The 26,719-nt window shown below is 42.1% G+C and overlaps 1 protein-coding gene across 1 annotated transcript in view; it reads right to left on the reverse strand.

Annotated features, from left to right (window-relative positions):
- Positions 1-26,719, reverse strand: part of ANKMY1 (ankyrin repeat and MYND domain containing 1) — a 123,949-nt gene that overhangs the window by 24,308 nt on the left and 72,922 nt on the right. Inside the window, exons 14-15 of the mRNA XM_044005029.1 lie at positions 26,411-26,576; positions 18,011-18,077 (exon numbers count right to left, since the gene is read on the reverse strand). Coding sequence (XP_043860964.1) covers positions 18,011-18,077; positions 26,411-26,576 — 233 coding nt within the window. The remainder of the gene's footprint in view (positions 1-18,010; positions 18,078-26,410; positions 26,577-26,719) is intronic.

Below are 26,719 nucleotides of genomic sequence, written 5' to 3' on the forward strand. Positions count from 1 at the left end.
GAAACCATACCTACCTGAGAGCCTGGCCCTGGGGGGAGGGGGGTTGTCTGAACTCTGACCTCAGCATGTTCTGCTCATGGACCACCCTCAAGTCCAGTGAACCAATGGATTTGGGTGATGCTAGCCAATTAGCTTTGAGCAGTGTGGAAGGGGCGTCTCTCCTCCAGATCCAGAGGAAGCCTGCACTCTCAGTTAGGGTCTCACACACGCTCGTGGAGAACTTGGAGGAAGAAGCAGGCCAGGCTGAGTTCTTATTTCTCCTCTAGGGTAGATAGGCTTCTTAACTTTCTGAGCCAAGTGTTCTCTTTTTACTAAGATTTGGTATGCTTTAGTAAATGCTTAATGCCCCAAAACTGGTGCTAAAGCTTCTAATTTACAAGTAACAAATATATTAGAAACCCCAGCTAATTTTCCCTAAACTTGGGACAGAAATAAGGCAACCACATATAATTTTAAATGCCACACTAGCTTTTAGTTGAAGGAGTACTGGAGACAGCTGTGACCTTGTAAGCTCTGAAGAGTCAGAATAACAAGTGCCAGAAGTCCAAGAGCTAGAATCCATACCAGGATTTGCCAGAGGTCAAGCATAGGTAGCAAATGGGCCAAAGAGTGACCTGCTTCATCTAGCCTGGCAGTAAAGACCACAGCCCATCCAGTAGTTATGCTGGATTTGAAACCAAACTTGGTGGATCAAAAGTTTTGTCAAAAGAAATAAAAGCTACCTATAGTTATATGAAAAAAATGTTCCAAGTCACTATTGATCAGAGAAATGCAAATGAGGTATCACCTCACACCTATCAGAGTGGCTAATATAACAAAAAAGGAAAATATTAGATGTTGGAGGGGATGTGGGAAAACTGGGACACTAATCCACTATTGGTGGAGTTGTGAACTGATCCAACCATTCTGGAGAGCAATTTGGAACTATGTCCAAAGAGATCTATCAAATTGTGCATACCCTTTGATCCAGCAATACTACTGCTAGGTTTATATCCCAAAGACATCCCCCAAAAGAAAAAAAAACCTATTTGTACAAAAATATTTCTAGCAGCTCTTTTTGTGGTGGCTCAGAATTGGAAATCAAAGGCATGTCCATCCATTGGGGAATGGCTAAACAAGCTGTGGTCTATGATGGTGATGGAATATTATTGTGCTATAGGAAATGACAAGCAGGACCATTTCAGAAAGGCCTGGTAAGACTTGTATGATCTGATATATAGTGAAGTGAACAGAACCAGGAGAACATTGTGCACAGAGACAGCAATATTGATGTGAATGACTAAACTATTCTCAGCAACACAAGGATCCAAGACAATTCCAAAGGACTCATGATGAAGCATATGATCCACCTCCAAGGAAAGAACTGATGTTGATGAAACACAGACAGAAGCAGGCTATTTCTCACTTTCTTTCATTTTTTCTTTTAATCAAGTTTTCTTGTACAAAATGACTAATATGGTAATGTTTTACATAATTGCACACGTATAACCTATATCTGATTGTTTACCACCTCAAGAAAGGGGGAGAGGAGGGATAGAATTTGGAACTCAAAACTTTAAATATTTTTTTTTAAGTTTTGTCAAAACTGCTCTCCATTTGGGCCCACTGAGCAAGCCAGAGGCCACAGCACAGAAAGCCAGTGAACAGGCCATGCTCCACCCCCAGTGAAAAAATCTTGGTACAGTACACCCTGTACTCCAGGGACAGAGCTCGACTTAATACTCACACAATAGGCCAAAAAAAGAGCAAAAAAACATGATCATAGAAAATTACTATGGAGACAAAGAAGATCAAAACAAACTCAGAAGAGGACAATGTCAAAATGACTACATGTGAAACCTCAAAGGGGAATATGAATTGATCTGAAGCCCAAAAAGCCTTCTCAAAAGAGCTAAAAAAAAAGGGGGGGATTTTTAAAATCAAATAAGAGAGGTAGAAGAAAAATGGGAAAAGAAATGAGAGGTATTCAAGAGAGAGTCAACAGCTTGGAAAAGGAAAACAATTCCTTAAAAAATAAAATTGGCCAAATGAAACAAAAACCTACTGAAGAAAACAACTCCTTTAAAAGTAGAGTTGGCCAAATGGAAAAGCAGGTGCAAAAGCTAAGTGAAGAAAAAAATTCCTTAAAAAAAATTGGGGCCCACTCTCCCCTGTCACCAAGTATCAAGGGGAAGTGTTCATGCTTCATTTTTTCCTCAGGAAAATCCTTTTGTAAAAGCTAAATTATTTTAAATAGTTAAATGATACTAGGGCACTAAGCACTGATGAAAACATACCATAATGGGAACTGAAACCCATAGCATCAGAAAAGATGCCTCCCACCCTTCAGGGGAACCTTGAGCCAGAGATAGTTCTGTTCTAGAGCAGAGGTGTCCAACACACAACCAAACCTCTTACAAAACAAATAAAAATACAAGAGAACATAGATAAGGTCAATATGTGGCTTTTTTGTGGGGCAATGGGGGTTAAGTGACTTGCCCAGGGTCACACAGCTAGTAAGTATCTGAGGTCAGATTTGAACTCAGGTCCTCCTGAATCCAGGGCCAGTGTTCTATCCACTGTGCCACCTAGCTGCCCCCAATATGTGGTTTTCTAATCCAATCTGTAGCCCATGGAAATCCTTATGTATAGTTAATGTTTCTATTTGGGATGGACACCACTGCTCCAGAGGAACTGCCTCATCCATGGGAGTGAGCATCCTCAAAGCTTATCAGAGCATCAGAGGGTTTCATTAAAACCTCAGCCCTGTCAGTATTTGACAAAGTTTAATTTTCTTTTTAAAAACAAAAAGAAATTCTTTTAAAGTACAACTAATTTTGAGCAATTTGTTGTGGAAAAGTTAAAAGGTAAAGTGACTTTTCAGCTGTCAAACTAACCAGAACACAGAGTCCAGGCTGATCATCAAGCTAGGAATTAAAATCAATAGATATTTTATAACTGGAATAAAGGAGTCAAAATATCAAATATATTCACCATAGGCAGGGATTAAAAACAATAGTAACACTGTTTTGGTTAACAACTAAATGTAATAAGTGTGTTTGAAGAGAATCCATGAGGGAAGAAGAGAGGAATAAGTTTATAAGTTAGCATCACAAAGAATGAGAGGAAAAAGAGGAGAGGCAGGCAAGTCCTGACTGATTTTGTCAAAATCAGCCAATAGGTATGTACTGAGCACCGAAGATATACCAGGCACCATTCTGAATCCTGGGCATACAAAAAGGGACAAAAGATAGTCCCTGCCCTCAAACTAATGGAAGAGACAGCAAACATGTACAAACATGTTTTATACAGTATAAATAGGAAATAATTAAAAGGAGGGCACCAGAATTAATAGGGTAATAGTCTTCTTGTAAAAGATGAGATTTTGTTCTTGCTCAATTATTTCAGTTGTGTCCAACTCTTTGTGACCCTATTTGGGAGATTTTGGGTGGAGATACTGTAGTAAGTCTGAGACCACCTTTGAATGTAGGTCTTCCTGACTCCATGCCCAGACATTCTATCCACTTTTCCACCTAGCTGCTCCTGATTGTACTTAGGTCTTAAAGATGGCTAGTGGGTATAGATGAGGAGGGAGAACACTCCAGGTATAGGGTATAGCCAGAGAAAAATTACCCATATGAGTAAACTATGAATGGCCCTATCCTTAGAGAGGCGTCTTCCTCCCTTTCCCCCTTTTTTTTCCCTTCCCTCCTTTTCTCAAAGAGTGGGGTGTAAAAAAAGTTTGGGAAGAGAACCAAAAGGCACATGGTAATGGGAGACTAGAGTGCCCTAGACCCCCAGTTCTGGCTGTTTTCTTCTGCCTTTCTATTGCCTTTTATAAGGATGGGTCAGCAACTGAGAAGCCTGAGAAATGGGTGCTTCCAGCCTTGGTGCTAACCACATGGGTCAAGATTTCATAAGATCAGGGTACAGGCATTGGTTAATCAGAATGAGACAATTTTCATGACAGTATGCTTCTGAGACCAAAAAAAAAAAAAAAAAAAGACCACCCAGATGATCATCCTCCAGCTGAAGGACTAAAGCCATCCTAGGAGGGGCCAAGAGTTTTGAACCTTGCCAATTAATCCAAGTTGTTCAGACCGGGAACTCTGAGGTGAATAATAAGTGTCTAGCAGTCCCACAAAAGATATTGACCCCTCTTGGGAAGGGCATATTGAGTACAATGGACTATTTGAGTACCTTATGGGTCCTTTATTTGTTCAGATGTGCTGAGTTCCATGTATCTAATGCAATTTCAGTCAGAGGAAATAAAAGCTGTCTCATATTTAATATCTATATTGTACAATGAGTATCTGAGTGGGAAAGGACCCTCTTACCCAATTTAGGGCAAACCCTAGACATGAATGATGCATAAGCTTTTTTAAAGAGTTTTTTAAAAGAGATTTCCATGGAAGAAACCAGGTTGAGTACTAATGAGCTAGGGAGAGAGAACTCACCCATTTTGCCCCATTAGGACCAGCCCTCCAATCCCTCTCCCTTTTTCCCCAGGATGAATACAGGTCCACGTAATGCCAGAATTCTTTATGGGAGCCCAGAGGCCACAAGGTACATAAATTAGTTAAATTACCCTATAAAAAATGAAAAGTATTTTTGAATGGATTAAAAAAGCAATCCATAATATTTCTTACATGAAACATATCTAATGCTGAAAGGGACAAATAGTTACATCTATTACGATGTCAGGAACTCCCTCTACCAATTCAGGTGGGCTCCTGCTCTACAATTCCCAATCTCAGAGAGCTGCCTAGGACAATAAAAGGCTAAGTTACCTGTTGTTGTAAAGTCCTTTCAGTAGTGTCTGAGACTCTTCAGGATGCTATTTGGGGTTTTCTCGGCAAAGATTCTGGAGTACTTTGTCATTTCCTTCTCCAGATCATTTGACAGATGAAGAAACTGAAACAAACGGGGTGAAGTAACTTGCCCAGGGTCACACAGCTAGTAAGTGTCTGAGGCTAGATTTGAATTCAGGTTCTCCTGACTTCAGAGCTGGCATTCTATCCCTGCACCAACTAGTCATTCCCACACGGCCATGGTAGGAACTGAGGACTACCTGACTCTGAGGTCAGCCCATCAACCCATCAACCTATGCTTCAGATCCATTACCTATTAACTTCAAAGGATGATCTAAAGTTTGTAATGCTTCAACTGATACTACAAAATCTGGAATTCAAGTAAGACTCCCCCCACAAAGATCAATTCAAATGAGAAAACAAGAAAAATGGAATCATATTAGGCTCAAATGTACCACTGAAAATAAACTAAAGGGGTGGCTAGGTGGCAAAGTGGATAGAGCACCGGCCCTGGAGTCAGGAGTACCCGAGTTCAAATCCAACCTCAGACACTTAACACTTATTAGCTGTGTGACCCTGGGCAAGTCACTTAACCCCAATTGCCTCACTAAAAAAAAAAAGAAAAAAAAGAAAAAGAAAAGAAACTAAGCAGTATCAAATATCTACACACCAAATGACATAGCAACATAAATTTATAAGGGAAAAGTTAATTGAATTGCCAAAGGAATTAGAAAACCAATAATAGTGGGAGATTTCAATGCCTCACTAATGGAACATGATAAATCAAATGAAAAGATAAACAAGTAATAAACTACAGATGAAGACAGTAATGAAGAAGTTGGATGTGATAGACAGATGTAGGTAATTTAATGAGAAGAATAGAGAATATAGTTTGGATTTAGTTTTTTGGTTTGGGGATTTTTTAAGTACACATGGAACATTTTAAGTACAACATAGAACATGTGGAAAAACTGAAAAATGAAGTTACAAATAAATTCAGAAATGGAGAAATTTTAACCATTCTGTTTATAGACTTTAAGGTAGCATAATTCCTGGAAGGTTGGACTCAGATTGAATGCTCATGTCTCTTGTTTCTCATGCACACACACCACCAGTGGGACAAATCACCTAACCATTCAGTGGTCCCAAGCAAGTCTGTAAGACACTAATAGTAGAAGATTGGCCTGCCTGCATTAGCAAAGGGAGTTCTCCATGCTGATGAACTTCCAGGTCCAAACAAAAATTACAAACCACAATGTAATCAAATATTAATCAACAGAAAAATATATTTAAATAGAGATTTTAAAAATACTTGTTGAGGAAATGGGTCAAAAAGATTGCTTTCTAGAAACAACAGCAAATATTGTTAATGACTCTGGTACTATAAATAGATTATTATCAATATTTAAGGGAATTCAGCAATACTCAGAAGCAAATTTATGTCCCTGAACATTTATGTTAAAAAGAGATGAAAAGAGAAAATTAATGAGTTGTTTGCAAATGAGTTGTTAGAAAAGGAACAGAGTAACATACCAAAAGCAAGCATAAACAAGAAATCAGAATATGAGAAATTAGTAAAATGGAAAATGAACTAAATAAGTTCAACAGAGTTAAGTCTTTACCAGATTAACAAATCATAACTATCATTAACAATAACCATTATCATTAACAGGCATAGCAATCACTATCATTAGCAAAAGTAATTTTTAATAAGGCAAGAAGAAATTTAAAAGAACAAAATCAAAACTGAGAAAGGGGAGATCACAGTGAATTCAGAGGAAAATCGTACTCAGCTGTAGACCAACAAGAATGAGAAAATAGAGAAATGGTTGAAAATTTGTGTTATTATTCAGTAATTTTCAGTCATGTCCGACTCTTTGTGACCCCACTTGGGGTTTTCTTGGCAAGGATACTGGGTTGGTTTGCCATTTCCTTCTCCAGCTCATTTTTCATATGAGGAAACAGAGGAAAACAGGGTGAAGTGACTTGCCCAGGGTCACACAGCTAGTCAATGTCTGAGGCTAGATTTTAATTCAGGTCCTCCTGACTCTAAAGCTGGCACCCTATCCACTGCACCACCTGGCTGTCCCGTAGAAAATTTACAAAAATATAAAATATCCAAACTGACATCTGTAAAATGAGCTGGAAAAGGAAATGGCAAACCATTCCAGTGTCCTTGCAAGAAAACCCCAAATCAGGTCACAAAGAGTGAGACAAGACTGATTGACAACTAGTAGCACACATCAATCATTTAATATACGTTTGGTAAAAACTAGGAGATGGTACTTGTTGGCCACTGGACATCTATCTCACATGTAGAATAGCAACATTCAAGTTCCTGTTTGTAGATGATAGAAAAACCATTTGACCAAGCATCTGCTCCTCTGCCACTGTAACTACAGAAGGAAAACTGGGACACGAGGAAAAAGGTCCATTGTATATTCTTTGTTTTGCAAGTATTTGATCAAATTCACAAATTCTTTATTCATTCTGAAATTACAGGGCATGGCTCTTTGGAGGCATGTGAAGGGCACTTTCCCACAGGGAACTCCTCTTTGTTGGGGGAGATTTAAGAGGATTGACTCTTGTCAGAGGGCCTACCCACTGAGAGATTCTCAGTCTTCCTTTTCTTCTCCTTTCCCAGTTGACAGATTTGGCATTCATTTATGTGCCCTATAGTCCACTGGGTGACACCATGGTGCACAGATCCCCAGGACACAAGACATCTTCCAGAGTTCAAATCTGGCCTCGGACACTTACTAGTTGTGTGACCCTGGAGAAGTCATTTAACCCTATTTTCCTCAGTTTCCTCATCTGTGAAATGAGCTGGAGAAGGAAATGGCAAAAACACTCTAGTGTCTTTACCAAGAAAACCACAAATGGGGTCATAAAGTCTCAGAAACAACTGAAATGCCTAAACAACATTTGGTCCCAATGGGCAGAAAGAACCAGAAGCAATGATTGGAACTTACAAAAAGTAGATTCAGGCTAGAAATCAGGAAAAACTCCCCAACAAAGAGAGGCTGTCCCCAAATGAAAGGGGCTGTCTTGTTCCTCTACAAGCAGTATTTTTGTAAAAATATACCCATGAAATCACAGACTAGCTAGACTTCTGAGCAAAATTAGATATCTGTCTGGGAAAGAGAATTCCTATTTTTAGTCATATTGTGCTTCTAAGGATACACAATAAATTCTTCTCAACTTAATCAACTGATCACCTACAAAGAAAATAGAAAGGTAACCCTGTGTGCACAATCCAGAAATATTCAATGAAGAGACATAACTTGAATAATTCAGACCAAAAAACCAAACTCCCTTTTCTATCCCTATGAGAGGCTGTCTTAACTATAGTTTTCAATCTGGTAGAGGCAAAGACTGCTAGAATATCTTTTATAAACTTCATAATGCTATCGCCAAGTCAAATCAAGTACATAATTCCTCATTTTTGAACATCTAAATCCTTAGGAGCATTATAGAAGATGAGTAAAATCCTCATCAGTCTTGGCCAACAGCTCATTCCCAAACTCATTACTAGTACAGGTGGCAAAAAAAAGAGTCAGAAGGAGTGTACTATATTGAAACTGTCTCAAGGGGCCAGGGGACAGAAACATGAGAAGGATTTATTATTGATGTTCTTCAAAGCAAATAAAACACTGGTGAGTTTGTTATGATTCTCAGGGATCCCAAGGGGCTTGGGCACAGATGTGAGAGGTAGATTCCATATGTAACAGCTTCCATCCCCTCTCTAACGATGGGGTGGGGAGGGGAAGAGGAGACCAGGGACAAGTGTGACTACTTATTGGAAGACTGGATGGGAGATGGCAGATTTCTCCGCTGCTAGGAAGTAGAATTGAAAGGCTCGATAGCAGAGTTAAGGAAGGGACAGAGAGATTGTAGGAATCACCGATTTAGTGTTGGGAGGAGCCTCTGAGATCACCTTGTCTAATCAAAACAGAAAATAATACTTAAAGCATCGCAGGCAGCATGGTGAGGAGGAAAGAAATCTGCATTTGGAGCCAGAGACTAGGCTATGAATCCCATCTCTTGCCATGCATTTGTTACATGACCTTGGACAAGTCACTTATCAGTTCTCTGACTCAGTTTCCTCATCTGTAAAATGAGGGGGGGATGAGCCTGATGACCTCTAATGTCCCTTATAGCTCCAGCACTATAATCCTATAAGATGATAATAATTCTTAGCATTTATATAGTGTTTTTAAAGCACTTAACTTATGTTTAACTCTCTTGATCCTCACAACTAATCCATGAGGTAGGTGCTGCTGTTATACCCATTTTATAGATGAGACAACTGAGGCTGGGAGGTTAAGGGATTTGGCCAGAATCACACAGCATCTAAGCATCTAAGGAAGGGTTGAGATTCAGGTCTTCCTCACTCCAAGTCTGTGTTCTACCCATCGAGTCACCTAGCTGCCTCTGAGTTCCATGCCCCACAGTTTCTCCCATAACCAGGAAGCCCCTTGATGATACAGATGCTGCGCTGGACCCAGATGCCCTTTCTCCAAAAACCAGCCATTTTCCCACTGCACAGTTGTTCTCCATGTCTGGACTTGCCCTTGTCTAAGTGAAGGATCCCCGATTGATGAGCTGGCTGCATTTGGGAGTCCCTACCACAAGAAAAGCACCAGCCATGGGATCATAGTTCTAGAGTTGGAAGGAACTCCAGGGGCCATCTGGTCCAATTCCCTCTTAGTCCAGCATTTATTAAGCACTTACCATCCATCAGGCACTGTGCTAAGCACTAAGGATACAAAGAAAGTTTAAAAAAACAAAAAACAAACAACACCAACAGTTCCTACTCTCGAGGAGCTCCCAGAGATGAACGACCAAAGCCCAGCGGAGAAAAGGGATTTGTCCAAAGGTCACACAGGGAGTCTCATAGCAAGGACACAAATCCCAGGTCTTCTAACTCCCACTCCATTCATCTTTCCACTCTGCTTCCCCGCCCAGCTCTTTCTGCCTTTCACCATGCTCCTGCTTGTGCTTTATCGTACATCGTTCATTTTTTTATCATTCCCGTGCCAAGCACAAAATATCGAATACAGTCGGGCACGTTCTTGCCTGCTCCTATAAAGCTCCAACTCCATTGTGACAGGTAACTAGGGCTTAGTGAAATGTAGCCAGTTTGAGGAGCTGGATAAACCAGAATGAACTGACAAAGACCTGGGGTGTTGACCTAGAGACAATGGCTGCAGTTGTTAAAACAACTTATGTTAAAATGAAATAATTTCAATGTAAACAGACTCTAAGCAAGTTGAGTTGGTTACAATGAGCTTCAATTTTTTTAATAGTTTTTTTTTTAAAAGAAAAGGACAAGATAGAAAAAGATGTTGCCTACAGGAGACCAAACTTTTAAGTAGAAAGATATAGGTTTAAAATAAGAGACTGGGAGGGATGTGGGGGAGAGGAAATGCATTATTCATTTCCCCAAAAAGAAGAGTTAAAGTCATGATTTCAGACAAAGCTGAATTCAAGTTAGGAAGTATTAAGAGAGATTAGTGTGGCAATTATATCATGATTGAAGAAAGCCTAGACAGCAAATGCATGTGAATATTAAATATGTGTATATGTACCTAGGGACAGCTAGGTGGCCCAGTAGATAGAATCCTGGGCCTGGAGTCAGGAAAACCTGAATTCAAATCTTGCCTCAGATACTTACTAGCTGGGTGACCCTGGCCAAGTCACTTCACCCTTTTTGCCTCAGTTTTGTCATCTATCAAATAAGCTGAAGGAAATGGCAAATCACTCCAATATCTCTGCCAAGAAAACCCCAAATGCAGTCACCAAGAGTCAAACATGACTGAAATGACTGAACGACAAGTCATATCTAACAGCATAGAAAATAAATTTGCAAAAGAAAAGTCAACTGAATTTCAAAAGGCACTAGATAGGGAAAAAATAGGGGAAGACTTCGATACTCAAATTTTAAAATATGGTAAATCAAATAAAAAGATTTATAAGGAATAAATTACAGAAATAATGAAAAACTAGATTTGATGGATGGAAAGAATTTGCTTTTTATTCAGATGCACATAGGGCATTCACAAAAATATCGATCCACCGTTTCGAGTAAGGGGAGCTTATAAACAATTGCATAAAAGCAGAAATTTGAAGCACTATTTTCACAGACCATAGCACAATTATAAGAGTAATCAATGAAGGAAATATGATCAGAAGATGCTGGTCTAAATGGAGACTAAAAAATTATTTTCCCAAGAGTAGAGGGGGGAGGGGGCAAAGACCAAATTAAACGATAAAAAAGGAATATTAAAGTTAATAACAACATTACATATAAAAATGTGTGTGGTCCAGATATAACCTCTGGAAATTTTTGCTTTCTCTGCCTTTTTAAATTTCTCCTGGACCCAGGGAAATTCGTAAGGGGATCATTTCTTTAACCAGAAACGAGAACAGGTCCCAGGTACCTTTGACCAAAGTTGCCCTAACCTGCCTGCAGAGAAGACCGGATAAAAGGGTTTGGGGCTGTACTTTGCCAACCTCCTCTTCTTCCTCTTACTGGCCTTGGGAAGAGAGAGAGAGAGAGGAGCAGCCAGGAAGTGGTGTACACCAAACCAGGGACCACACAGATAGAAGATACCACAGCCAGGGTTACCTAGGGGCTGCCGAATTCAGCAAACTATCACAAATCTTGGCAGTTATCAAATTGATGAGGCAGAGAAAAGAGTAAGTAGGTTGTGCTATGTTCCATTGTTTCAGGGGGGAAGGGAGGAGAGGGCGGGAGGGGGAGGGGGAGGAGGAGGAGAGAGGGAGGAGGAGAGAGGGAGGAGGAGGAGGAGGAGAGGGAGGAGGAGGAGGAGAGGGAGGAGGAGAGGGAGGAGGAGGAGGAGAGGGAGGAGGAGAGGGAGGAGGAGGAGGAGGAGAGGGAGGAGGAGGAGAGGGAGGAGGAGGAGAGGGGGGAGGAGGAGGAGAGGGAGGAGGAGAGGGAGGAGGAGGAGGAGGAGAGGGAGGAGGAGGAGAGGGAGGAGGAGGAGAGGGGGGAGGAGGAGGAGAGGGGGGAGGAGGAGGAGGAGGAGAGGGGGGAGGAGGAGGAGAGGGGGGAGGAGGAGGAGAGGGGGGAGGAGGAGGAGGAGGAGGAGAGGGGGGAGGAGGAGGAGAGGGGGGAGAGGGAGGAGGAGGAGGAGGAGGAGAGGGAGGAGGAGGAGGAGAGGGAGGAGAGGGGGAGGAGGAGGGGAGGAGGAGGAGGAGGAGGAGGAGAGGGAGGAGGAGGAGAGGGAGGAGGAGGAGGAGGAGGAGGAGGAGAGGGAGGAGGAGGAGGAGAGGGGGGAGGAGGAGGAGAGGGGGGAGGAGGAGGAGAGGGAGGAGGAGAGGGAGAGGGAGGAGGAGAGGGAGAGGGAGGAGGAGAGGGAGGAGGAGGAGGAGAGGGAGGAGGAGGGGGAGGAGGAGGAGGGGGAGGAGGAGGAGGAGGAGAGGGAGGAGGAGGAGGAGGAGAGGGAGGAGGAGGAGGAGAGGGAGGAGGAGGAGGAGGAGAGGGAGGAGGAGGAGGAGAGGGAGGAGGAGGAGGAGAGGGAGGAGGAGGAGGAGAGGGAGGAGGAGGAGGAGAGGGAGGAGGAGGAGGAGAGGGAGGAGGAGGAGGAGAGGGAGGAGGAGGAGGAGACGGAGGAGGAGGAGGAGACGGAGGAGGAGGAGGAGACGGAGGAGGAGGAGGAGAGGGAGGAGGAGAGGGAGGAGGAGGAGGAGAGGGAGGAGGAGGAGGAGAGGGAGGAGGAGGGGGAGGAGGAGGAGAGGGAGGAGGAGGAGGAGGAGAGGGAGGAGGAGGAGGAGAGGGAGGAGGAGGAGGAGAGGGAGGAGGAGGAGGAGAGGGAGGAGGAGGAGGAGAGGGAGGAGGAGGAGGAGAGGGAGGAGGAGGAGGAGGAGAGGGAGGAGGAGGAGGAGAGGGAGGAGGAGGAGGAGAGGGAGCGCACTGACTTCCTTTCTGTGAGCTTTCTCTGTGGGATAATCAGGGAGGAAAAGGGCATGAAAGGGAGTGAGTTAGCAATGGCTATCTCCCCACGGGTAGAAGAGAATTTGTACATTGCTTAAAGATATTCATTCTATATACTTTAAAGCTGTTGGGTTTAGATGGTTGCCCATCTAAATTGATGGGTACAGAGGGAAGAGAGATGAGCAGCTAAACTATTCCAAGATGCAGGGACCAGAGCCAGGTCAGTGTAGTCATTTTTATTTTAAATATGAATATTTCATCTCCTGAATTAGGACTCTGGGAGCAAGGGATTAAATGCTGCTTTAGTGGACAGGCATGAGAAAAGGCATGAGGCTTACCAGTCATAATAGAAAGCAACCTAGACTTGTTCAGTCTTTGGGCACCCTCTAATGACCAAGAGTGGTACTGCAGCCTACTGAAAGCTTACATATGCCCCAGTATGTACATATGCTCTTTATTGGCAAATTCAGATACAACATTCCAAGTTCATTCAGACCTCTTGGCTGAATACAACAGCACCAATAAGCCAATACCAAACACCTATCTCCCATGTCTTGGCATGGAGGTAAAAAAGCTCTTAAGAGGCACGTTTATTTCTCTCCCCCCCAGGGCAATGAGGGTTAAGTGACTTGCCCAGGGTCACACAGCTAGTACATGTCAAGTGTCTGAGGCTGGATTTGAACTCAGGTCTTCCTGAATCCAGGACCAGTGCTTTATCCACTGCACCACCTAGCTGCCCCTGGCACATTTATTTCTACAAATGTTTAGAATAATGGAACAAAAAAGGGTTACTGAGCTGAGCTCTCAGTTATAAAAATTTCAAAAATGAACTCACTAATGCACCCAATATAAGCATAAAAGATTAGAATCAAAGAAAAATGAACAGAATCCAATGCAAATAAAAAAGAATTCCTTTTAAAGAGTTCTTTTTCAACGACAATATAATTAATAAGCCTAGAGAACAATAAACCATTTAAGCAAAAATAAAAGAAGAAAACCAAATTCCTAAAAACAATGAATGGAGAAGAAAGAAAATTATTTGAGAATATTTCCCATAACTATATGCAAACAAAGTTAAGAATGTAAAAGAAATCAAGCAAGTACCAAGGAGAGCAAAATACACAAAATGACAAAATAATAAAGAACCTAAGTAGAGCAATTTCAGGATTTAAAAATGAATACAGCTGTAAAGCACCACCATCGCCGAGTACCAGAATCAGATGGATTGAGGCATGAATTCTCTCAAATAATTTTTAAATCCTTAAGCTACATAAATTGTCTTTAAAAATAGAGAAAGGTAGCATTCTACTTAGTTCTAAGAGGCAAATATTGTTTTCATCTGCAAATAAGAAGGAACTACAAACTAGTATGATTAGTGAACAAAGCCAAAATAAAAAATATTGGCAAATGGAATACAAAGAATATTCATTATAATTAAATTGGATTTATGTCAGGAACCCCAAGATGTTTCAAGATTATGGAAATTATATATGTGTGTATAATCATATTACAATAACAATAATTGAGCATATGATTACATCAAAAGATTAAGTCTGATAAAATACAAAGCAATTTGTTTTTTAAAAAACTAGGGAACGGGGCAGCTAGGTGGTGCAGTGGATAGAGCACCAGCCCTGGAGTCAGGAGGACCTGAGTTCAAATCCGGCCTCAGTCACTTGATACTTACTAGCTGTGTGACCCTGGGCAAGTCACTTAACCCCAATTGCCTCACCAAAAACAAACAAACTAGGGAACAAGTCTTTAATACACACATGAAGTATTAGCACAAAAAGATTTTTTTCCTCCAGCACAATAGAAAATATGTAATGAAATCAAAGATTCAGCATTATTTGTGTAGCACCATCTCCAGGGCTACTTTCCCCATTCTTAATGACAGGTTAGCTCATCGCAAGGCAATGGAAACTTTTTCCTCTTAGGTTTATAAGGATAACCCTGGGAGTGTTTTCTGGGATGGCTCACAAGCCCCCAACTAGTGTGTTCTCAACTGATTATCCATCCATTAGCCAGCCAGAGTTAATCAGCTTTTAGAGAGAAGTATTTTACTAAGGCGGCATAACAAAAACAGTTGGTTTGGGCAGCTAGGTGGTGAAGTGAATAAAACACCAGCCCAGTATTCAGGAGGACCTGAGTTCAAATCTGGTCTCAGACACTTGACACTAGCTGTGTGACCCTGGGCAAGTCATTTAACCCTCATTGCCCTGCCCCCCCCAAAAAAGATAACATTTAAAACAGTTGATTTTTTAAAAAACTACTTCTCCGTCCCCCCCCCCCAAGAGTCTAAGACACATTTGCCTATACATAAGGTCCTCTCTGATACAGGCTCAAGGCATCCACCTTTCTCAGGACCTTCTCCAAGCTTTACTGCTTTACTGTACTGTACTGTAACACAGCCCCAGAGGTATGTCTCATCTTTCAATCATTTTCAATGCATTTCCTGTGTGATAATATATGATTTCATCCAAAGGCTCAAAAACACTTCCCTCTTCCCAAATTAAAGACTTGTTCCCACCTAGTTTATACTTTTGTAATTTAATAGAGATACCCAGGCCTTCCCCTCACATGTATAATGAAGAAGCCTAGACTATTCCCCCCCCCTCAAAAGAGGAGACAGGCAAGGATGCCCCCTCTCACTGTTACTCAACATAGTCCTAATGAAGCTAGAGGTAGCAACAGCAAAGAGAAAAGAAATTAAAGCATTTGGAATTATCTTTATGGAAAATAGGATGATTTAGAGAACCCAAGAGAATCAAAACAAACACACTTGCCCAAAATAGATAAGCCCACAAAAATCACCAACACTTCTATCATCCATGAAAATGAAGGGGAAAAGGTGATTAAAAGGACAATACCATTTAAAATAATGACATTAATTATGTGTGTATGGATGCTACTGTGAAGACACATACAAGACTCACAAGGTGAGCTACAAAACAATTTTATATAAACAAATGCAAAGATATTCAATGTCCATGGTCCCATAGAAGTGAGTCAACACAAAATAAAGACAATAATAGCTCCCAAATTAAGTTATATATCTTATAACATACCAATAAAAATATGAAAAGCTGTGTGGAATTAGACAAAATGATAAAATTTTCCAGTGGAGAACAAAAGGTCAAGATTAAGGGAAATGGGGCAGCTAGGTGGCGCAGTGGTTAAAGCACCGGCCCTGGATTCAGGAGGACCTGAGTTCAAATCCAGGCTCAGACACTTGACACTTACTAGCTGTGTGACCCTGGGCAAGTCACTTAACCCCCATTGCCCCGCAAAGAAAAAAAAGAAAGAAAGAAAAGATTAAAGGAAATCATGAAAAAAGAATTTTTGTATTCTGTCATCTCAAATCATACAGTAATTATTTTAAAACCATCTAGTTTGAGAAATGGACCAATAAATTATATAATAATGAGTCCAATAACCAGATGAACACTATAGTCTAGTGTTTGATAAACCCAGTATCACAAAACACAAGGAAAGCAGTCATCATTCAACAAATTTGTTGGAATAATGAGGTAGCAGTCTGGTGAAAAATAGGCACAAACCCAGAATGCTACACCATGCACCAAAATAAATTCTAAGTGGACTAAACTAAATGAAATTTAATACATATCATTAAAAGGGATAATATAAAGCTAAATGATGCATCTTTTAAATGTAGGAAAATGGCAAATGCATAATAATTTGTGGTTTCCAGGATATCATAAAACATAAGGCAGATTCATTTGATTTCATAAAAATTAAAAGGTTTTCTATAATGAAAAGCAATGTATTTAGCAGTTAATCTAATGGTCCTGGTGCTTAAGTCCAAACTTCCTTTCCTCAAATTCCCCACTACTGGACATGTCACTCCCATATACCCATAATGGTAATAGCAAGTCAACTCACCTCGCTCCAAGCAGCTCAATGCTAACCTTTGCCATAGTATCGATTCACCACCTTCCTGCTGTCAGGTTCCCCATTGTCCATTGGTAGGATAATGACAGCTGCTTTCCACACATTTTGCTCTTTGTTCTTTCTAACAAACACGCACTTGGTCCCAATTATTGCAAAGCTACCTTTGTAGATGAAGCCACTCTGGTCCCTTGACTCAAAAGGCAACTTTCAAGTATGCATGTCAATGGAGCTAGATGATATAGCCTCAGATAAGAGGCAAGGCATAGAAACACCACACAACACATTTTTCTGACTCATACCACAGATAATGCCCAATCTCCCTTGACTTTCAATCTAACTCTGCATAAGCTATAAAATATCATCATTTGTGGTGTGTCCACATTGTCCCTCTGAATGTAAATATCCTCTGAAAATGATGCCAGTGAACAAAAAACATAACAGCTAACAGGAAGGGGCAGCATGGGACAGGGGAGGACGCTGGCTCCAGAACTGGAAGATCTGGGTTCAGACTCCACCTCTGCCACCTCCTGGGTAGTACAACCTTGAAAAAGTCACCTACTTACACTTACTAGCTGCGTGACCCTGGGCAAGTCACTTAACCCTCATTGCCCTGCAAAAAAAAAAAAAAAAGAAAAAAAGAAAAAAAGTCACCTCACCACCTCAATGAGATTCTGTTTCTCTCTAAAGGATCAGCCTAGATAGTTTCTGAGTTCCAGATCTAGAACCACGATACAAAACAAGATGGCAGATTTTACCAGAGATTCTTTATTCCTTTGAAATTCTTTTTTTTATTCCTTTGAAATTCTTATAAAACAACTCTAAATCCTTCAAAGAAATAACACAATACAATGACATTATACTCTCTCAAACTGCCAGGGCTCCTAAATGTTTATAACCAGACAATTAAATTAATAATAAGGCAAGCCAGAAAGCCAAAAAAGTAAAGGGAAACCATTGTATATTAAATATTACAGTAAAAATGCAAGTTGAACTTTTATAAACTAAAACCAATTGTTAAATTTATGGTTATGCTCCTAAGGAAAGGAATTCTTAACCTTGGATTTGTGAACTTTAAAAAAAAAACTATTTTGATAACTTATTTTCAATATAATTGATTTCCATAGTCATATTATACAGATATATGTTTTACACACATATATTTATATACTACATTATATATAGTATTATATATAGCATTGATAAACACTATTCTGAGAAACTGGCCTATATGCTTCACCAGACTGCCAAAGGCACAGGTGACACAAAGAAGGTTAAGAAACCCTGCCCTAAGGGGATGTGCTCGTTTAAGCAAATAGACTCAATTATCAAGAGTTCAGAATTCTCTCACCTTGATTCTCCATCTGAAGGTTTAGCAGACAAGACACCCTTCTTCTTTAACCTAGAGGACAATTCCGCTGTGGAAAGAGACAGGGAGAAGGGAAGGGAGAGGAAGAGGAGAGGGAGAGGAAGAGGAGAGGAAGAGGAAAGAGGAAAGAGGAAAGGGGAAAGAGGAGAGGGGAAAGGGGAAAGGGGAGAGGGGAGAGGGGAGAGGGGAGAGGGGAGAGGGGAGAGGGGAGAGGGGAGAGGGGAGAGGGGAGAGGGGAGAGGGGAGAGGGGAGAGGGGAGAGGGGAGAGGGGAGAGGGGAGAGGGGAGAGGGGAGAGGGGAGAGGGGAGAGGGGAGAGGGGAGAGGGGAGAGGGGAGAGGGGAGAGGGGAGAGGGGAGAGGGGAGAGGGGAGAGGGGAGAGGGGAGAGGGGAGAGGGGAGAGGGGAGAGGGGAGAGGGGAGAGGGGAGAGGGGAGAGGGGAGAGGGGAGAGGGGAGAGGGGAGAGGGGAGAGGGGAGAGGGGAGAGGGGAGAGGGGAGAGGGGAGAGGGAGAGGAGAGGGGAGAGGGGAGAGGGGAGAGGGGAGAGGGGAGAGGGAGAGGGAGAGGGAGAGGGAGAGGGAGAGGGAGAGGGAGAGGGAGAGGGAGAGGGAGAGGGAGAGGGAGAGGAGAGGGAGAGGGAGAGGGAGAGGGAGAGGGAGAGGGAGAGGGAGAGGGAGAGGGAGAGGGAGAGGGAGAGGAGAGGGAGAGGAGAGGGAGAGGAGAGGGAGAGGAGAGGGAGAGGAGAGGGAGAGGGAGAGGAGAGGGAGAGGAGAGGGAGAGGAGAGGAGAGGGAGAGGAGAGGGAGAGGGAGAGGAGAGGGAGAGGAGAGGGAGAGGAGAGGGAGAGGAGAGGGAGAGGAGAGGGAGAGGAGAGGGAGAGGAGAGGGAGAGAAAGAGGGAGAGGAGAGGAAGAGGAGAGGAAGAGGAAGAGGAGAGAAAGAGGAAGAGGAGAGAAAGAGAAAGAGGAAGAGGAGAGAAAGAGGAAGAGGAGAGAAAGAGGAGAGGGAGAGGAGAAGGAGAGCTGGATTAACCATCAGAGAAGTACAGACGACCATGCTATCAAGGTGATGCTTTTTCTGGGAGTGGTGAAGTCTAAACCATTACTTAAGTCTATGAGCTGAACTGATGTTTCTATGCACATCACTCAGATGTTCATGATTTCTACAAAAACAGCTCATAAACCTTTAGTAACTGCTTTAAAATATTTTAATTGATAATTCATTTCTACATCACCTTCATTTCCAAATATATTCCTCTCCTTTCTATTTAGAGAATCACCCCCTTGTAACAAATCACATTTTCTATAAACAGTCACAAAACTTTAGGATTACTTTTTTAAAATGTAATTGAAGGGCAGCTAGATGGAGAAGTGGACAGAGCACCAGCCCTGGATTCAGGAGGACCCGAGTTCAAATCCAGCCTCAGACACTTAACACTTACTAGCTGTGTGACTCTGGGCAAGTCACTTAACCCCAATTGCCTCACCAACAAAAACTGTAAATGAACATATGTTTTCCGAACAACATTTTCTGAGCCATAGATTGAATAAATCCAGCACTTGGCACAAACTTGGCCCAAAGTTGTCCCTTAATAATGGCTTTTTGATAAAATCACAGCATCTTTGAGTTGAAAGGATTCCAGAATTCTAGACCTTGGGGGCAATTTGTTAATGTGGTGGATTCCTTGGAATTGAGAATGCCCAAGCTCAAATCTGGCCTCCAACACTCCCTACTGGTACAGCCCTGGGCAATCATTCAACCTCAGTCTCCTCCTTTGTAAATTGAAAATCATAATAGCACCTACCTCACCAGACTGCTGGGAGGATTAAATGAGACAATCTTTGCAAAGTGGTTTGCAAACCCTAAGTCACTGTATAAATGCTAGCTACCAGTATTAATATTAAGTCCAGTGCCCTCACTTTGCAGCTGAATCAACTGAAGCCCAAGAGGTTAAATGACCTGTCTACTGTCACACGGCTAGGAAGTATCAAGGTAGGATTTGAACCCAAGTCTTTCTGGCTTCATATCCAGTCCCTTCTCATTCACCAGTCTAGGCTATTACCCAGAGAGAAGGAAATTCCTCTTCCCTGTTTTTGCTAATGGGCAGAGAAAGTATAACCAAATCAAAAATCACTCATCCTGTCTTTGTATCCATAACACCTTCCTCACAGTATTTCAAATCAATATACATTTATTAAGTGCCTAATATGTACCAAGCACTTGTGTGTGTTGTGCCCTTAGAAAGCAGCAGAAGGGCACAATGGCCTGAAGGCCAGAAGACCAGAAGGGAAGGTCAACGTTTCCAAGGAGGAAAAAGAAGGGAGAGCTTGCTCAAGAGTTGCAGGGAACTTAGCTGGACTTTAGGGTATGAGGAAAAGAAGAAAATAACAGAGGATAAATATAAAAGAGTGGTGGGTTCTATAAGACAGTACCCAGAGTCCTACAGCTCAGGAATGAGGGACGCCAAGGGACAGTGGGGAGGTACCAGGATGTTATGGAAAAAGCACAGACTCTGGCATCAGAGGATGTGGGTTCAAGTCCTGCACCAACTGGGGCAAGTCACCTGCCCTGTCTAGGCTTCCAGTCCCTTAATAAAATAAAGGAAGAAGTAGACCTCCCAGGTCCCTTCCAGCCCTAAAATCATCATAATAAAAACGTGTTTTGGTTTTTAGTCTGTGAGGGGTAAGGAGGAAGAATGAGAAAGGGTCAGACTGCAGTGAGAAGGCACAACTGTTCAAACCTCCTGAGGAAATGAAGAACACCTATAATTATCACATAAAGCATAGTTGTACTATTTATGATAATGTATTACCTTTTCTCTAGCAGGCACTTGTTCACTCTCCAGCTTGGCTCTGCAAATTACCAATCCTCTCTGATTAATACCCAAGGCACCTGATGGGATTTAGCCCTTAACTCTCTAAATCAGTTGCAACTGACCTCTCAACCCAAGGGTTCAAACAGTCCTATTTCTAAAAAGTGCACCCCAATACCCTCTGTGAGAAGCAGTTAGCAATGAGATGTAAAAACAAGCCAGAGACTAACAGATCTCAGAAACTTCCTGCCTAAAAATTGATTTTTATATATTTCTCTTAGCCAAAGGGCCCATGGATGGTGCCCTCTTGGTGGGGTGGGGTGAAGGAGTTAACCCCAACTGCCTAGGGTCTGTACCATGACTTCCTTGCTTTCAAGAGTCACAACTCTTATGGGAATGTAGGTGGTTTACACACCTTCCCAGCCCCATCAATATCTTGACCCACAGCAGAAGGAAAATAGGATTGAGCGGAAGGAAAACTTTTTTGAAATCAGATATGCTGGTTTTCAACGTTGCCTCTGACCTCAGCAACCTGGGCCTCAGTGTCCTCAGCTGTAAGATGAGAGGGTTCAATTACATGGTGTCCAAGACCCCTTTCAGCTCTAGGTCTATGATACTCTGCCCAGAGAGGTGACTTCTGAGTCCTCTACTTGATCTAAACCCGTGAGTCTATTCAACTCTTATTTATGTTACTTCTGTTTTCTCTGCCAAGGACAGTGACTGTGGGATGGGGAAGAGAATATAAATAATCATTAGGGAGGTGAAGCACAAGAAAAGCAAGCATATAGAAGACAGCCCCAGATGCATTAAATCACCAAGGCAGATAAGTTGCATCACAAGGCACTGAAATAACTTGGGGGAAGGGGTATTGATGAGTCATTATCTGTGCTCTCTGATCAGCTGTGCACAATGGAAGAGGTGAGAGGCAGGACTGGAGAGGGATGAGTGTTGTCCTAGTTTTCAAAGCGAGAAAGAGAGGCTGGGAAATCTGACTTTGATTCCTGGCACAAATCTGGACATAATATTAAAGGGATGGTTCATGATTCTTTAGAAAGGGAAGTGATAATCGCTAAGAACCAGCATGACTTCATCCAAAACAAAGTGTCAGACTAACTGCATGTCCTTTTCTGACAGGGTTACTAGACTAGTAAAGCAGAGAAATGCTATGAGCACAATTTGCCCAATTTCAGCACCTTAACAAAGTTTCTCAGGCTATCATGAGACAAAATTGAGAAAAGAGGGCTAGATAATGGTAGGTGGATAGGCTCGGAATTAGTTTAATGACCATACCCAAAGACTGAACATTAATGGTCTACATCACCTTAAAGGGAGCTCTCTAGTGTAGCAAACCCAGAGAACTGTGGTTGGTCCTATTCTATTTAACATTGTATCAATAACTTGGATACTGGCATAGACAACAAATGCAGATTATGTGACCCTTGTACATTAGCCCATTAGGCAACAGAGTCAGGATCCAGAAAAATCTCAGTGGATGAGAGAATTGGACCAAATTGTATATGATTTAACTCAATAAAGTTACGATTATTTGGATGGAGCTGACACTGTAGGAGCACCTGCAGTATCATTTCCCTAAACCAGATAAGACCCAATCCCCTAAGTCATTAGTGAAGTGTACTGAAGGCGGGCACACGTCTTCTTGCACTCATCTAAGTGTTCTGTAGCATGGACCAGAGGTTGCCTTTGAAAAAATGAACAGAACTAAGGGAGTCCTCCACATGGATTCAAAGCATGAGTCTTACAAGGAGAAGACGAGGGAAATGTGGCTAGACAATGGTTCAAGTGAACAAGCTCCAAAGGAGCTAACAGTATGACAACAGAAGCTAATATTGTCTTAGCCCAGATTGAAGAAGACATCTAGAATTAGGTAAGCTTAAAATTCCCCTAGACTCTGTCCCAGTCAGACCAGATCTGGAGAATAGCGTGTGGAGCAATGGGTGCCACATTTTAGTAAGGGCATTGACAAGGCTGGCATGCGCCCAGAGGAAGGTAACCAGGAACCAGCTGGCCTTCCCCAACTTACAAGGGCAGCTCTCAATATCACAAAAGTAAGGGTCACTTAAGATCTGCCAAGGACACAGTTACAACAAATCTCTGGCTCCCAGAAACAAGCTTCAGGCACAAAAGAATCAAGATTTCCTATGGAGCCAAATACCTCATGAGTATTACCATTAGGTAATCAATTCAAGGTCAGCTGGGTTTTTCAAGGCAAGAATTAGGCTCATTTTTTTTTTTAGGACCAGCTGAGCCCAATTAGATTGTGATGGCCCTAACAGCTGCCTGAGACATTATTATTCTAATTCTTTGTGATCTTTTTTCTTCTGCTATGCAGTTTGGCTTCCAAGGTAAGACATCTGTTTCTTTGGGGATGGGTATTTTTCAACTGGGAGTCAATTTCTGTTTAGCAAGCATGAAAGCTGAAGGAGGAAAATGTATTCAAAGGCATGAAGATGTCATCTTCCGGTTTACAAATTAATTATGTGTTTGTGAAGCCTTTTCCACCTCTCTGCCTTCACTTCTGTAGAGTTTTAGCATCCCCAGATGATACCAACCTCCCCTGGGGTGGAATGACCCTGCCAAAAACTAACTGTAGTCCCTCAGACATTGGGATTAATGAATTCCAGGCCACCAGGAAAAGCTCTGGACCTCGATGTAAGAGGGCTGGCTTTTGCAATGGAGCTCAGATGGAAAGGTAAAGACAAGAGGAAAGTACATCCCAAATTCAAGCTGCCAACTTGGTGTCTCCTGGATTTACTGACTTCACACAGAGCTGAGCCAGCCTGGGACTGAGAATAAGGTACAGAAGAAGTTGAATGATACTATGCCACTGAATCAATGAAGCCTAGAGGCATCCAGGTGCTGTGTTCCCACAGCTCAGAGCTAACTGAGACACTCAGGATGGACCTATATCCTCTCTCATAATCCCAGAGGCTCAATAACAGCCTTAGTAGAAAAAGGGGGCCAACACGGGATTCTGAGGGGGGGAATTAAATTACAATTTTAAATGTAATGTGAATAGAGAAGTCAAAAGATAAAACCAACCTTTTAAAGTTTAAATAGCTCTGATAACAGATGGTAACATAAATCAATGAAAAACAGAATGACTCTATGACCCAAGGTAAATCACCTAACCATTTCTAGGCCTCAGTTTCCCCACCAAAAAAAAATGAGATGATTGGATTAGGTGACCCCTAAGATCCCTCCCAACTCTGTCTCTGTTCCTATATTGAAGGATGAGAGATAAAGAGAATGAGCTATCCCCCACATCCAGCATTCAACCCTTCCTCACCTGTCTCTTAGAATCTCGAGTTTCCTTCTGGTGCCATAATGAGGCTTTCTCTGATTCCTTCTGCTATTAATGTCTTTGTCCCCAAGTGACCTTGTATATTTCATATATTCCTATACAGGGTGTCTGCCCCAATTAGGCTATAAGCTCCTTGAGGGTAGGAACATCTTCATATCCCCAATGCTTGACATATAGTAAGCATTTGATAAATGGTTGGTTGATTGGTTATGTATAGCAATGTGAAATAAATGAATCTGTTGCCATCTATGTATGTGGGACAATATCAGAGAAAAGAGAGGGCAAAGTATAGGTGTCTTATCTTTAGCCATTTCTACCTTCCTTGAAAAGTCACTCAACCTCTCTCAGATTTAGCCTATGTCCTCATGTGTAAAATGAAGATAATAATCATAAAATGAGGATAATAATAGCACCCACCTCCCAGGGTGGTTTTGAGAATAAAATGTTTATATCATATAATACATGCACATATGTATTCATAATATGGATATATCATATAATATATGTACATATATGCATATTACATATGTAGATATGTTAAGCACTTGCCAAACCTTAAAATATCAGATAAATGTTAACAATTATTATTATTTAAATTGAAATTTAAAATTTGAAAACTACTTAGAATCCATAAACATTTATTAAGCACATAGAATCAATCCATAAACATTTGGGGGGGGCGGGGCAATGGGGGTTAAGTGACTTGCCCAGGGTCACACAGCTAGTAAGTGTCAAGTGTCTGAGGCCGGATTTGAACTCAGGTACTCCTGACTCCAGGGCTGGTGCTCTATCCACTGTGCCACCTAGCCACGCCCCCATAAACATTTATTAAGCACTGTGATGGGTAAAACTAAATGTGTGTGGTCACCCTACCTGTCCCCTATGTGGGAAAAGCTAACTAGGACAAGTTTAACAGTTTAGGTATTAAACGTTTATTAAAATATATTAGAGGTTAACAAAGAATGAACAAGTGTCTCTGAAAGAATAGTAAAACCCTAACTACCCCAGAGTGAAGACCAGAGTGCCACCTCTCATGAGGTTCCCACCACCAACTGACAAAATCAACTGTCTCACACACTGCTTCAAGCTGATTGGTTGATGGTGATCTCATGCTCACTCAGCAGGGGGCCCCTCAGGTTCACTCAGCACCACCCCCCCAATAATATTCTCACAGCACCTAGTATGTGCCAGGCACTGTGCCAAGTGCTAAGGATACAAGAAGAGGCAAAAGACAGTACCCACCCTCAATCTAACTGGGGAGACAACAGGCAGATATATGCAAAGTGAGCTATATACAAGATAACAAGGATATGACTCAGGTAAGGCACTAGAATTAAGAGGGGTTAGGGAAGCTTTCCTGTAGAAAGTAGGATTGTATGTGGGACTTAAAGGAAGCCAGGAAGGGCAGTGGTCAGAGCAGGAGAGGGGGAAAGCATTCCAGGCATGGGGAGAACCAGAGCAGAGAGGTGAAGGATCATTCATGGAAGGAGTACCTGTCTGGGAGTAACGTGGGAAAAGACTGGAAAGGTAGGAGAGAGCTACAATGTTGAATGGAGTATGAACTTAAAAAAAAAAATAGATTGTGTATAACTTATATTCACTGTTTCACCCCGAATCCTCTTTTCTGTCCAATGAAATGTTCACACTGGTGGTTAACATCATAATGAATATTTTTTAAGTGGGCAAACTACTAATTATGCAAATGAACCCTAACTGCCTGTGATGGAGTAAAACTTGCATGTTGAATGGGGATAAAGATGGGACTGAGCCTGTGATTTCACTGGCACAGGGAACTCCTTGAATGAGGAAATTCCTTCTCCCAATGAAGGGCACCTTCTCTCATCGGTTTATAATCTTACCGAGTTGCCTGGAGCATGGTGTCAGATTCAAATAGCAACGGGACACTAAACCATCTGTCCACCAGATGGCATATTGTCTTGTAAAACCACAAATTAACATCACCTATGTTCTGTTGTATTTATCTTTATGTTGTTAAATAGTTCCCATTACATTTGAATCTGGTTCCTGCCACCTTCCCAGCTGTGAGTATGAAACCTCTGGCCAAAAGTACAGAATGATGCAATGTCTTACACACAGCCAGTAAGCGTTAGAGGTAATACTTGAACCCAGGTCTTCCTGGTCCTTTCAATTACCACACAGTCTCTTGGGTATGATGATAATTTTTCCCAATATGGTTCCCTAGGTCACAAGAGCTTCAGTAACTGGACGCTCAGTTCTGGCTTTTACTCACCCTTTTTGGACAGCAGCAGCTGCTTCCGATCCCATTGGTCTTCCTTCGCCAGGACAGCTTTGCGGAGCCGGGTGCCCATGTGCTCTAAGAATTTTTTACGCAACAGCAGCGTCTCCCTCTCAGACACGGTCAGCGAATGTAAAGGGGTGTGTGCTATCCGCCTGTCCTGCAGCGCACAACAATTCATTACTCTGCAGTAATCAGCATTATCCCGAAATCAAAACCAACGAGAAACACAGAGCGAACCCGAACTGGACCTTGACCTTTCTAAATCCAGACAAAGAGCACAAGACTCCTCGCCTTGGCCAG

This window comes from Dromiciops gliroides, chromosome 4 (genome assembly GCF_019393635.1).
Source record: "Dromiciops gliroides isolate mDroGli1 chromosome 4, mDroGli1.pri, whole genome shotgun sequence".
NCBI lineage: Eukaryota > Metazoa > Chordata > Mammalia > Microbiotheria > Microbiotheriidae > Dromiciops > Dromiciops gliroides.